The 12500-nt window shown below is 43.4% G+C and overlaps 1 protein-coding gene across 1 annotated transcript in view; it reads left to right on the top strand.

Moving 5' to 3' along the window:
- Window positions 1-12500, top strand: part of LOC116376351 (wiskott-Aldrich syndrome protein family member 3-like) — a 33139-nt gene that overhangs the window by 6475 nt on the left and 14164 nt on the right. The window contains exon 2 of the mRNA XM_031836329.1: window positions 5856-6011. Coding sequence (XP_031692189.1) covers window positions 5879-6011 — 133 coding nt within the window. The 5' untranslated portion in view covers window positions 5856-5878. The remainder of the gene's footprint in view (window positions 1-5855; window positions 6012-12500) is intronic.

Genomic DNA, 12500 nt, shown 5'->3' with positions numbered 1-12500 from the left:
AAAGTCAATTATAATAAATGATTCATGTAATAGTGACGTGACATGGAACTGTTAAATGATATGCAAGTCCAAATATGTATTCTCTACTGCCTTCACTCTGTTCTCTGCATGATCAGTCATCAACGCTCATGGTTGGGTCAGACAGACCATCTCAGTATGGAGCACAGTTCACAATGCATGTAGACCTATCATCTCATCATGGTAACTTTTTTTCTTGTGACATGTAGGCCTATATTTGCTGCAGCATAGCCTATGCTACAATAATATATGGACCAAATGTGCGTCTAATTTACACATCTCCATCTGGCTTTCGGGGGCCACCTTGTTTTTTAAATTATTGCAGCTGCAGAGTTTTGAAACAGCCTATCGTTGCTTTAAATCAGAGCATTCACAAGCAGTCTTCCTCTCTCTCTCATCAATTCCATTCAAATTGCATCCAAAAAGATAATCCTGTTCAAAATTGATATACAGACGTGTTCAAATTTGTTGGTACCCTTACAGTTCATTATAATAGTGCTTCATTCCTCCTGAAAAGGGATGCAATTAAAAGCTATTTTATCATGTTTACTTGCATGTTTGGTATGTCAGAATAAAGCAAAGAAGCTGTGAAAAGAGATGAATTATTGCTTATTCTACAAAGATATTCTAAAATGGCCTGGACACATCTGTTGCTACCCCTTAGAAAATAGAATAAATAATTGGATTATAGTGATATTTCAAACTAATTAGTATCACGCACGTCTCCAATCTTGTAATCAGTCATTCAGCCTATTTAAATGGAGAAAAGGAGTCACTGTGCTGTTTGGTATCATTGTGTGCACCACACTGAACATGTACCAGAGTAAAGTAGTCACTGTGCTGTTTGGTATCATTGTGTGCACCACACTGAACATGTACCAGAGTAAAGTAGTCACTGTGCTGTTTGGTATCATTGTGTGCACCACACTGAACATGGACCAGAGTAAAGTAGTCACTGTGCTGTTTGGTATCATTGTGTGCACCACACTGAACATGGACCAGAGAAAGCAAGGAGAGATTTGTCTGAGGAGATCAGAAAGACAATAATAGACAAGCATGGTAAAGGTAAAGGCTACAAGACCATCTCCAAACAGCTTGATGTTCCTGTGACAACAGTTGTAAATATTATTAAGAAGTTTAAGGTCCATGGATCTGTAGTCAACCTCCCTGGGTGTGGCCGCAAGGGGAAAATCAACCCCAGATTGAACAGAAGGGTAGTGTGAATGGCAGAAAAAGAACCAAGGATAACTGCCAAAGAGATCCAAGCTGAAGGTACGTCAGTTTCTGATCGCTTTTTGAGCGACAGTGGGCTCCATGGAAGAAGACCCCAGGAGGACTCCACTTTTGAAAGAAAAACAAAGACAGACTGGAATTTGCTAAAATGCATATTGACAAGCCACAATCCTTCTGGGAGAATGTCCTTTGGACAGATGAGTCAAAACTGGAGCTTTTTGGCAAGTCGAACAACATACCTACAGTGAAACATGGAGGAGGCTTGGTTCTGTTCTGGGGCTGCTTTGCTGCGCCTGGACCAGGGTGCCTTGAATCTGTGCAAGGCACAATGAAATCTCAAGACTATCATGGCATTGTGGAACTAAACGTACTGCCCAGTGTCAGAAAGCTCTGTCTCAGTCGTAGGTCATGGGTCCTCCAACAGGATAATGACCCAAAACACACAGCTAAAAGCACCCAAGAATGGATAAGAACAAAACATTGGACTTTTCTGAAGTGGCTTTCTATGAGGCCTGATCTGAATCCTATCTAACATTTATGGAAAGAGCTGAATCTTGCAGTCTGGAGAAGGCACCCATCAAACCTGAAGCAGTTTGCTCAGAAAGAGTGGGCCAAACTACCTGTTAACAGGTGCAGAAGTCTCATTGAGAGCTACAGAAAACATTTGATTGCAGTGATTGCCTCTAAAGGTTGTGCAACAAAATATTAGGTTAAGGGTCCCATCATTTTTGTCCATGACAGTTTTATTATTTACAATATTATGTTGAATTAAAAAAAATCTAAAGCAAAGTCTGATTTCTATTAAATATGGAATAAACAATTGTGGATACCAATTGCTTTTGTCAGTTTCAAGTTATTTCAGAGAAAATTGTGCGTTCTTTGAAGTTTGTGGAGGGGTACCGAATTTGGGGTAACAAATTTGAGCACGTCTGTATATAGAGGACCAGTCAAAAGTTTGGACACACCTACTCATTCAAGGGTTTTTCTTTATTTTTACTATTTTCTACATTGTAGAATAAAACATCAAAACTTTGAAATAAGACATGGAATAATGTAGTAACCAAAAAAGTGTTAAACAAATCAAAATATATTTTATATTTGAGATTCTTCAAAGTAGCCCCCTTTGCCTTGATGACAGCTTTGCGCACTCTTAATATTCTTTCAACCAGCTCCACCTGGAATGGTTTTCCAATAGTCTTGAAGGAGTTTCCACATGCTGAGCACTCGTTGGCTGCTTTTCCTTGAGTCTGCGGTCCAACTCATCCCCAACCATTTCAATCTGGAGCAGGTTTTCATCAAGGATATCTCTGTACCTTGCTCAGTTCATCTTTCCCTCGATCCTGACTAGTATCCCAGTCCCTGCCGCTGAAAACCATCCCCACAGCATGATGCTGTCACCACCATGCTTCACCATAGGGATGGTGCCAGGTATCCGTCAGACGTGACGCTTGGCATTCAGGACAAAGAGTTCAATCTTGGTTTCATCAGACCTGATAATCTTGTTTCTCACGTTCACTTATAGAGAGAAAGCATTTGGAATTTGTACTTAAAATGAATTATTACTGTGTTCGAAGACCAAACTCCCACCAGTGGAGAACTTTTTTTCTCTTGTTGAAATGTGTCGGAGGCAACCTGGCAACCTTGGTTAGGTTGCCAGCCTTAGATTCCCACATTTTAGCGTGGACTGCGCCAGTCCCGCCACAGGAGTTGCTGGTGCACGATGAGGCAAGGACATCCCTACCGGCCAAGCCCTCCCTAACGACGCTAGGCCAATTGTGCATTGCCCCACGGACCTCCCGGTCGCGGCCAGTTACGACAGAGCCTGGGCGCGAACCCAGAGTCTCTGATGGCACAGCTGGCGCTGCAGTACAGCACCCTTAACCACTGCGCCACCCGGGAGGCCCTTCTAATGCTATAGTAACTTTGTTGACTTAAACATTAGATAATATGGTGACAATGGTGTAGTCTGTGTGTAACGGTTAGCGGTTATGATATGAAGGTTTGGCGTACACACAGACAGCTGATGTGTTATGCACTGGATTCCACAAGCAAAGGGAAAAGGTGAGCGAGGAGGAGAGCGCATAGATGTGAGAAGGAATTACGAGCAAAGTGATCATGCTGTTTGAATGTGGCAGCTATGAAAGAGAACTGTGTTTTGCGTGTGATCAGGGGGTGTATTCATTCTGCCGATTCTGTTGAAAAACGTTTCTTAAGCGGAAGCAAACGGAACGAAATAGGGATAAACATACCTGAATTTGTCCAATAGAAACTCTTGTTTGTAGCCGTTGGACTAATGACTACACCCTAGATCAGCTAGATGCAGGCAAGAGTGTACAAGGCGGTATTGAATGTGTCACTGTCACCTTGATTACAAAAAATGTACTTGACCTGTCCACCTACATTGTAAACTTTCATTAATAGGCTAGGTTGTAGCAAACTCATGATGGGTATAGGGAAATTTGAGTATCATGAAGTAGCCTAAACCTATCGTTGTTACATTGAGCTGGGTGAATGGAATTTGAATGACAGTCATCCAATATGCTGTAATAGAAATAAGGCCATGCTCATAAAGAAATGTAAACGACACCGGCCATCACTAGTGTATATAATATTAATTGTATTATTATTATTGTCTCGTTCACACCGGCACTGTTGGAGCTCAGAGATTAAGAATTTCCCTGTACACTGCAACTACATTTGCAAACCTGAATGTGACTAACTATAAGAAATCGTAATCTAAACTCTCTCTCTATTTTTCCATGTGTCTGTCTTTCTACCATCTCTTCCTTTCTGAGTGGATTGCCCTCGTTTCAGGGTGTGTTAAAGGAGGTCTGGGGAGGAGGAGGGGAGCGGAGGGGGAGGCATGCATGGGAGCACTCTGCTGTTGCCGTGTGAACGGAGCTCTATTGTCCTAGGAACCTTTCAGAGTGGCTTCCCTGAGGCCCTTGCACACCCCCTCCCTCACTAACTCACTCTCCATACACACACACACACACACACACACACACATGTTCCCTTCCTCTCTCCCCTTCCTTTCATTTGCCTCCCCACCCCAACCTCTTAATTATCTCCCCATTGTCACACCAGACAAGAACCAATACAACTCACGGCATATGTTAACTATACTCAGAACTTCCAAGCAGAGCAGACCAACACATTTCACAGACTAGCGTTTTTCTATAATACTGTAGGCCTGGTTCCATACACAAACCATGGCGCTATCTCTTTAACAGCATGCCTAATTAGCTGTTTTCAGTGAGTTTTGTGGCAGCAGACGGTGATGGAGTAATTTCTCCTATGTTGTCCCTTATTGGTTTATGGCTGTAAGCAGGGCAGGGGGGTATTGGACCGAGGCCAGCGGAGGACTCTGCCGTAGCCTTGTGGGGAGGTTGCTACTTGGTGGTCAGAAATGACTATTTTCTCTGTCAACACCATCAAAGGGGCTAGCCTCGCAGTTAAGATTGTTGGGCCAGTAACCGAAAGGTCGCTGGTTCAAATCCCCGAGCCAGCAAGTTGGAAAACTATGCCGTTCTGCCCTTGAGCAAGGCAGTTAGCCCCAAACAACAATTGCTCCCGGGCACCGATGACCTGGACATTGATTAAGGTAGCCAACCGCACCTCTCTGATTCAGAGGGGTTGGGTTAAATGCGCAAGACACATTTCGGTGGAATGCGTTCAGTTGTGCAACTGACTAGATAGATATCACCTTTCCCTTCACAAAACGCCCTATTCATCAATGACACACAGCCTAGCATACTAGATCTGAAATGAAGTGCATGACTAAGGGTCACCTTTGCTGTTGGGAGTGTGGCCCCCAGCAGTTCCTCAAGCTGTAGCTGTATTGTTCTTCTGCTGCTCCTCTGGGAGGACAGGGAGTAGAGATGTTACACTGTGAGGAACAGGAAGCTGAAGCCGGGCGGAGGCCGCAAAAACAGGAAGCAGGAAGAGGCCCAGATAAGATGGCCGCTCCGATCCTTTTTCATCTGCTGTAGAAGCTGCCCTTAGACTCAGATCTAGGATCAGCTTAGCCTCCTCAGATCCTGATTTTAACCATTATAGGGAAGATGCTAACCTCACCTTATATTAGTGTCAAGGAATGGGCAACTTGATCCTTAGTATCTAGTGAATGTGTCCAATTGCATTGGAGAGTGTGTGTGTTGGTCTGAACTATCAAGGGAATGGGTCTCAGCGTGCACGCCACGGGAGAGTGAGTGTGTGTGTGTGTGTATGTTTGGGCTGTTGACCCTACATCTGGGGCAGTGGTAAGGCTGGAAAGCATTCGCTGGACTGTAGCTTATTTTCCTAATACCTTCATCTGTCTGCCAATGGCCTGCTACTGTTTACTACTACAGTCTGGATGGGTTACAGTTGTATGCCCAGTCTCTTTAACCCTGTTTCGAAGAATAGGATTGTGTGTTTGTTAGTGTGCGGTAATACGTCTGGCCATGTGACTATCTGTGTGTGTGTGTGTGTGTTTGTGTTTATACTACTTACCATACTTGTAATAGTTATAACTTAAAACAAAATGGTCTGTAAGTACGTCCTTTATGTAAGTACAGTGTGTCATATATCCTATGTATTGTGTGTCCTGTGCTTCTCTCTAGGTGTGACAGTGTGAGGCATCACCATGCCTCTGGTGAAGAGGAACATCGACCCGCGCCACCTGTGCCGGGGGGCATTGCCAGAGGGCTTAGGCAGTGAACTGGAGTGTGTGATGAACAACACCCTCTCCTCCATCATCCGCCAGCTCAGCAGCCTGAGTAACACAGAGCACACACACACACACACACACACACACACACACACACACACACACACACACACACACACTCTCTCTCTCTCAGAGCACTAACCACACACTACAAACAACTTCATATGCTTTATACCTGTGTGTCAACAGCAACATATGTCATTATCATTGCCCTCTTCCACACCTATGAATAACATGCTTATTCTCCTCAAGTTGCATTGATCCTCACTATATGAGATATGTTACAATTCCCAAGTGAGTTAACCCTATTGGCGCAATGGGTAGGGTGTTTGCCTTTCACCCCAGCGACCCAGGTTCGCTTCCCTGCCCCGCCGTTCACTACAATATTATACTATTTCACACTCGCATTAAAATACTCTCTCATCACTATCTCCTAGTTATCTTGCTGCAGTGCACAGTCCTGCTTGACGTTGATAAGAAGATGAGGTAGTGTTTAATCCTGGAGCAGTGATTGATTTGTGAGGATCAGACCTACAGGTCGCTAGGTCAAGACTCTGTCATCATAGACCCACAGGAGGATGTAATCCTGTTCAGATATTTCCGCTAGAATACATTCAGAATATGTGTGTGTGTTTGGGTGTACTGCGGTATATTAAACAGAGTGACTATGACGTAAGGGGGAGGAGCCTGAATACCCTGGCTGTTCCCTTGACACAACCAATATCATGTCCTGTGGAATATATTGACAGATTCTTTCCTCCCTTATACCCAGTATCCAACCACCACTGCTCCCCCTCTCGCTGTCTCTCGACCCTCCCTTTCTTGCTTTCTACGTCTTCCTCATACTCTGTTTTCTTCCCTCCCCCAACTCTGTCCCTCTCTCTCTTTCTGTCTCGCTTTCTTTCTTTCTTTCTTTCTCTCTCTCTTTCTCTCTCTCTCTATCTCTCTCTCTCTCTCTCTCTCTCTCTCTCGTTCTCTGTCATTGTGATAGTTCTTGTGGTGGGAGTGGGCCTTTCAGCAGCTGCTGTGTGGGATAAATATAAATGACTAGGTACAAAGGCCTGGAAGGTCTGAGCTAGGGACAGGAGGTGTGTGGGTGTGGGGGTGTGTGTATGTATCCGTGTGTGTATGTATCCGTGTGTGTATGTATCCGTGTGTGTATCCGTGTGTGTGTGTGCATCTGTGTGTGTATATCCGTGTGTGTGTATCCGTGTGTGTGTGTGTGTGTGTGTGGAGGTGGACTGAATGTCAGAACCATGAAGGGAGGTCAGAGTTGATGGAACTCAGCATGCTAGATCTCTCTTCCTTCCTTCCTCTAGATAGAGGTCATTCTCTCAGTATGGTGACAGAAATAGTCTAGATGTTTCTCCAGAGGTCATCCTGTCAGTATGGTGACAGAAATAGTCTGGATATTTCTCCAGAGGTCATCCTGTCAGTATGGTGACATAAAATAGCCTAGATTGTTCTCCAGAGGTCATCCTGTCAGTATGGTGACAGAAATAGTCTAGATATTTCTCCAGGGGTCATCCTGTCAGTATGGTGACATAAAATAGCCTAGATGTTTCTCCAGAGGTCATCCTGTCAGTATGGTGACAGAAATAGTCTGGATATTTCTCCAGAGGTCATCCTGTCAGTATGGTGACAGAAATAGTCTAGATATTTCTCCAGGGGTCATCCTGTCAGTATGGTGACATAAAATAGTCTAGATGTTTCTCCAGAGGTCATCCTGTCAGTATGGTGACAGAAATAGTCTATATTGTGCGTGTGCACGCACGCGCCGTGTGTGTGCATTCATGCGTGCGTTTGTGTATGACACACAAAAGTTCAGCGTTGTTAAAACGTATTGATGCTGACCTAAACACACTTGCTCTAGCAAAGATTGATTGCTGTGGATTTTTCCTCTAGGACCTTCCCTGACAGTGATGCCCTGGTCTATTTGTTAGTTACATTTGTTACCAGAAGAATGGCAGAAAGAGAATTGATAGTACCAATCTTCAAGTCCATCTCAGTTGGTTTCCCCTACCTGTCTGACGCCAAACACCAGTCTCAATGTCAACAGTGAAGAGGCGACTCCGGGATGCTGGCCTTCTAGGCAGAGTTTCAAAGAAAAAGCCATCTCAGACTGGCAAATAGAAAGAAAAGATTAAGATGGGCAAAAGAACACAGACACTGGACAGAGGAACTCTGCCTAGAAGGCCAGCATCTCAGAGTCGTCTCTTCAATCCTGTTGACGTTGAGACTGTTGTTTTGCGGGCACTATTTAATGATGCTGCCAATTGAGGATACGTGAGTCGTCTGTTTCTCAAACTAGTCACTAATGTACTTGTCCTCTTGCTCGGTTGTGCACCGGGGCCTCCCACTCCTCTTTCTATTCTGGTTAGAGACCGTTTGCGCTGTTCTGTGAAGGGGAGTAGTACACAGCGTTCTACGAGATCTTCAGTTAATTGGCAATTTCTCGCATGGAATAGTTACACCAGAGTTTCAGAAGAAAGGTCTTTGTTTCTGGCCATTTTGAGCCTGTAATCGAACACACAAATGCTGATTCTGCAGATACTCAACTAATCTAAAGAAGGCCAGTTTTATTGCTTTTATTGTCAGCTGTGTTAACATAATAGCAAAATGGTTTTCTAATGATCAATTCGCCTTTTAAAATTATAAACTTGGATTAGCTAACACAGCGTGCCATTGGAACACAGGAGTGATGGTTGCTGATAATGGGCCTCTGTACGCCTATATAGATATTCCAAAATGTGCCGTTTCCAGCTACAATAGTCATTTACAACATTAACAATGTCTACACTGTATTTCTGACAATTTTATGTTATTTTAATGGACAAAAAATATGCTTTTCTTTCAAAAACAAGGAAATGTCTAAGTGCCCCCAAACGTTTGAATGGTAGTATATAAACTCAGCAAAAAAAGAAACCTCTCACTGTCAACTGCGTTTATTTTCAGCAAACTTAACATTTGTAAAAATGTGTATGAACATAACAAGATTTAACAACTGAGACAAACTAAACAAGTTCCACAGAAATGGACTAATGGGTCCTTGAACAAAGGGAGGGGACAAAATCAAAAGTAACAGTCAGTATCTGGTGTGGCCACCAGCTGCATTAGGTACCTCAGTACATCTCCAGTTCTTGCTGTGAGATGTTACCCCACTCTTCCACCAAAGCACCTGCAAGTTCCGGGACATTTCTGGGGGGGAATGGCCCTAGCCCTCACCCTCCGATCCAACAGGTCACAGACTTGCTCAATGGGATTGAGATCCGGGCTCTTCGATGGCCATGGCAGAACACTGACATTCCTGTCTTGCAGGAAATCACGCACAGAACGAGAAGTATGGCTGGTGGCATTGTCATGCTTGGAGGGTCATGTCAGGATGAGCCTGCAGGAAAGGTACCACATAAGGGAGGAGGATGTCTTCCCTGTAAAGCACCGCGTTGAGATTTCCTGCAATGACAACAAGCTCAGTCCGATGATGCTGTGACACACCGCTCCAGACCATGACGGACCCTCCACCTCCACATTCGATCCCGTTCCAGACTACAGGCCTCTGTGTAACGCTCATTCCTTTGACGGTAAACGCAAATCCGACTATCACCCCTGGTGAGACAAAACCGTGACTCATCAGTGAAGAGCACTTTTTGCCAGTCCTGTCTGGTCCAGCGACGGTGGGTTTGTGCCCATAGGTGACGTTGTTGCCGGTGATGTCTGGTGAGGACCTGCCTTAGAACAGGCCTACAAGCCCTCAGTCCAGCCTCTCTCAGCTTATTGCGGACAGTCTGAGCACTGATGGATGGATTGTGCGTTCCTGGTGTAACTCGGGAAGTTGTTGTTACCATCCTGTACCTGTCCCGCAGGTGTGATGTTCGGATGTACCGATCCTGTGCAGGTGTTGTAACAAGTGTTCTGCCACTGCGAGGACGATCAGCTGTCTTAGTCGTCTCACATTATGGACATTGTAATTTATTGCCCTGGCCACATCTTCAGTCCTCATGCCTCCTTGCAGCATGCCTAAGGCACGTTCATGCGGATGAGCAGGGACCCTGGGCATCTTTCTTTTGGTGTTTTTCAGAGTAAGTAGAAAGGCCTCTTTAGGGTCCTAAGTTTTCATAACTGTGACCTTAATTGCCTACCGTCTGTAAGCTGTTAGTGTCTTAACGACCGTTCCACAGATGCATGTTCATTAAATGTTTATGGTTCATTGAACAAGCATGGGAAACAGTGTTTAAACCCTTTACAATGAAGATCTGTGAAGTTATTTGGATTTTTACAAATTGTCTTTGAAAGACATGGTCCTGAAAAAGGGACTTATTTTTTTGCTGAGTTTATATATGTACGTATGTATTTATTTACAGTTGAAGTCGGAAGTTTGCATACACCTTAGCCAAATGCATTTAAACACAGTTTTTAACAATTCCTGACATTTAATCCGAGTAAAAATACATTGTCTTAGGTCAGTTAGGATCACCACTTTATTTTAAGAATGTGAAATGTCAGAATAATAGTAGAGAGAATGATTTATTTCAGCTTTTATTTATTTCATTACATTCCCAGTGGGTCAGGAGTTTACATACACTCAATTAGTATTTGGTAGCATTGCCTTTAAATTGTTTATCTTGAGTCACATGTTTCTGGTGGCCTTCCACAAGCTTCCCACAATAAGTTGGGTGAATTTTGTCCCATTCCTACTGACAGAGCTGGTGGATCTGAGTCAGGTTTGTAGGCTTCCTTGCTCGCACACACCTTTTCAGTTCTGCCCACACATTTTCTATAGGATTGAGGTCAGGGCTTTGTGATGGCCACTCCAATACCTTGACTTTGTTGTCCTTAAGCCATTTTGCCACAACTTTGGAAGTGTGTTTGGAAGACCCATTTGCAACAAGCTTTAACTTCCTGACTGATGTCTTGAGATGCTGCTTCAATATATCCACATAATTTTTCTACCTCATGATGCCATCTATTTTGTGAAGTGCACCAGTCCCTCCTGCAGCAAAGCACCCCCACAACATGATGCTTCCAACCCCATGCTTCACGGTTGTGATGGTGTTCTTCGGCTTGCAAGCCTCCCCCTTTTTCCTCCAAACATAACGATGCTCATTATGGCCATTTTAGTTTCATCAGACCAGAGGACATTTCTCCAAAAAGTATGATCTTTGTCCCCATGTGCAGTTGCAAACCGTAGTCTGGCTTTTTTATGGCGGTTTTGGATCAGTGGCTTCTTCCTTGCTGAGTGGTCTTTCAGCTTATGTCTATATAGGACTCGTTTTACTGTGGATATGGATACTTGTGTACCTGTGTCCTTCAGCATCTTCACAAGGACCTTTGCTGTTGTTCTGGGATTGATTTGCACTTTTCGCACCAAAGTACGTTCATCTCTAGGAGACAGAACGCGTCTCCTTCCTGAGCGGTATTATGGCTGCGTGGGCCCATGGTGTTTATACTTGCGTACTATTGTTTGTACAGATGAACGTGGTACCTTCAGGCATTTGGAAATTGCTCCCAAGGATGAACCAGACTTGTGGAGGTCTACAATATTTTTTTCTGAGTTCTTGACTGATTTCTTTTGATTTTCCCATGATGTCAAGAAAAGAGGCACTGAGTTTGAAGGTAGGCCTTGAAATACATCCACAGGTACACCTCCAATTGACTAAAATGATGTCAATTAGCCTATCAGAAGCTTCTAAAGCCATAACATAATTTTCTGGAATTTTCAAAGCTATTTAAAGGCACAGTCAACTTAGTGTTTGTAAACTTCTGACCCCCTGGAATTGTGATACAGTGAATTATAAGTGAAATAATTTTTGGAAAAAATGAAAGTAGATGTCCTAACCGACTTGCCAAACTATAGTTTGTTAACAAGACATTTGTGGAGTGGTTGAACAACTAGTTTTAATGACTCCAACCTAAGTGTTTGTAAACTTCTGACTTCAACTGTATGTGTAACAGTTCAGCATCTGTCCCTCTCCTCACCCCTACCTGGGCTTGAACCAGGGACCTTCTGCACACATCAACAACTGCCTCTCACGAAGCATCATTACCCATCGCTCCACAAAAGCCACGTTCCTTGCAGAACAAGGGGAACAACTACTTCATGGTCTCAGAGCGACGTCAGAGTGACGTCACCGATTTGAAATGCTTTTTGCGCACTAACTAGCTAGCCATTTCACAACGGTTACACATATAAATACATACATACATACATACACACATACATACATACATACATACATACATATAAATACATACATACATACATACACACATACATACATACATACATAAATACATACATACATACATACATACATACATACATACATACATACATACATACATACATACATACATACATACATACATACATACATACATACATACATACATACATACATACATACATACATACATACACACACATACATACATACATACATACATATAAATACATACACACATACATACATACATACAAATACATACACACATACATACATACATACACACATACATACATACATACATACACACATAC

Source organism: Oncorhynchus kisutch, linkage group LG11, assembly GCF_002021735.2.
Source record: "Oncorhynchus kisutch isolate 150728-3 linkage group LG11, Okis_V2, whole genome shotgun sequence".
NCBI lineage: Eukaryota > Metazoa > Chordata > Actinopteri > Salmoniformes > Salmonidae > Oncorhynchus > Oncorhynchus kisutch.
This window is presented reverse-complemented; position numbering and strand designations above follow the sequence as displayed.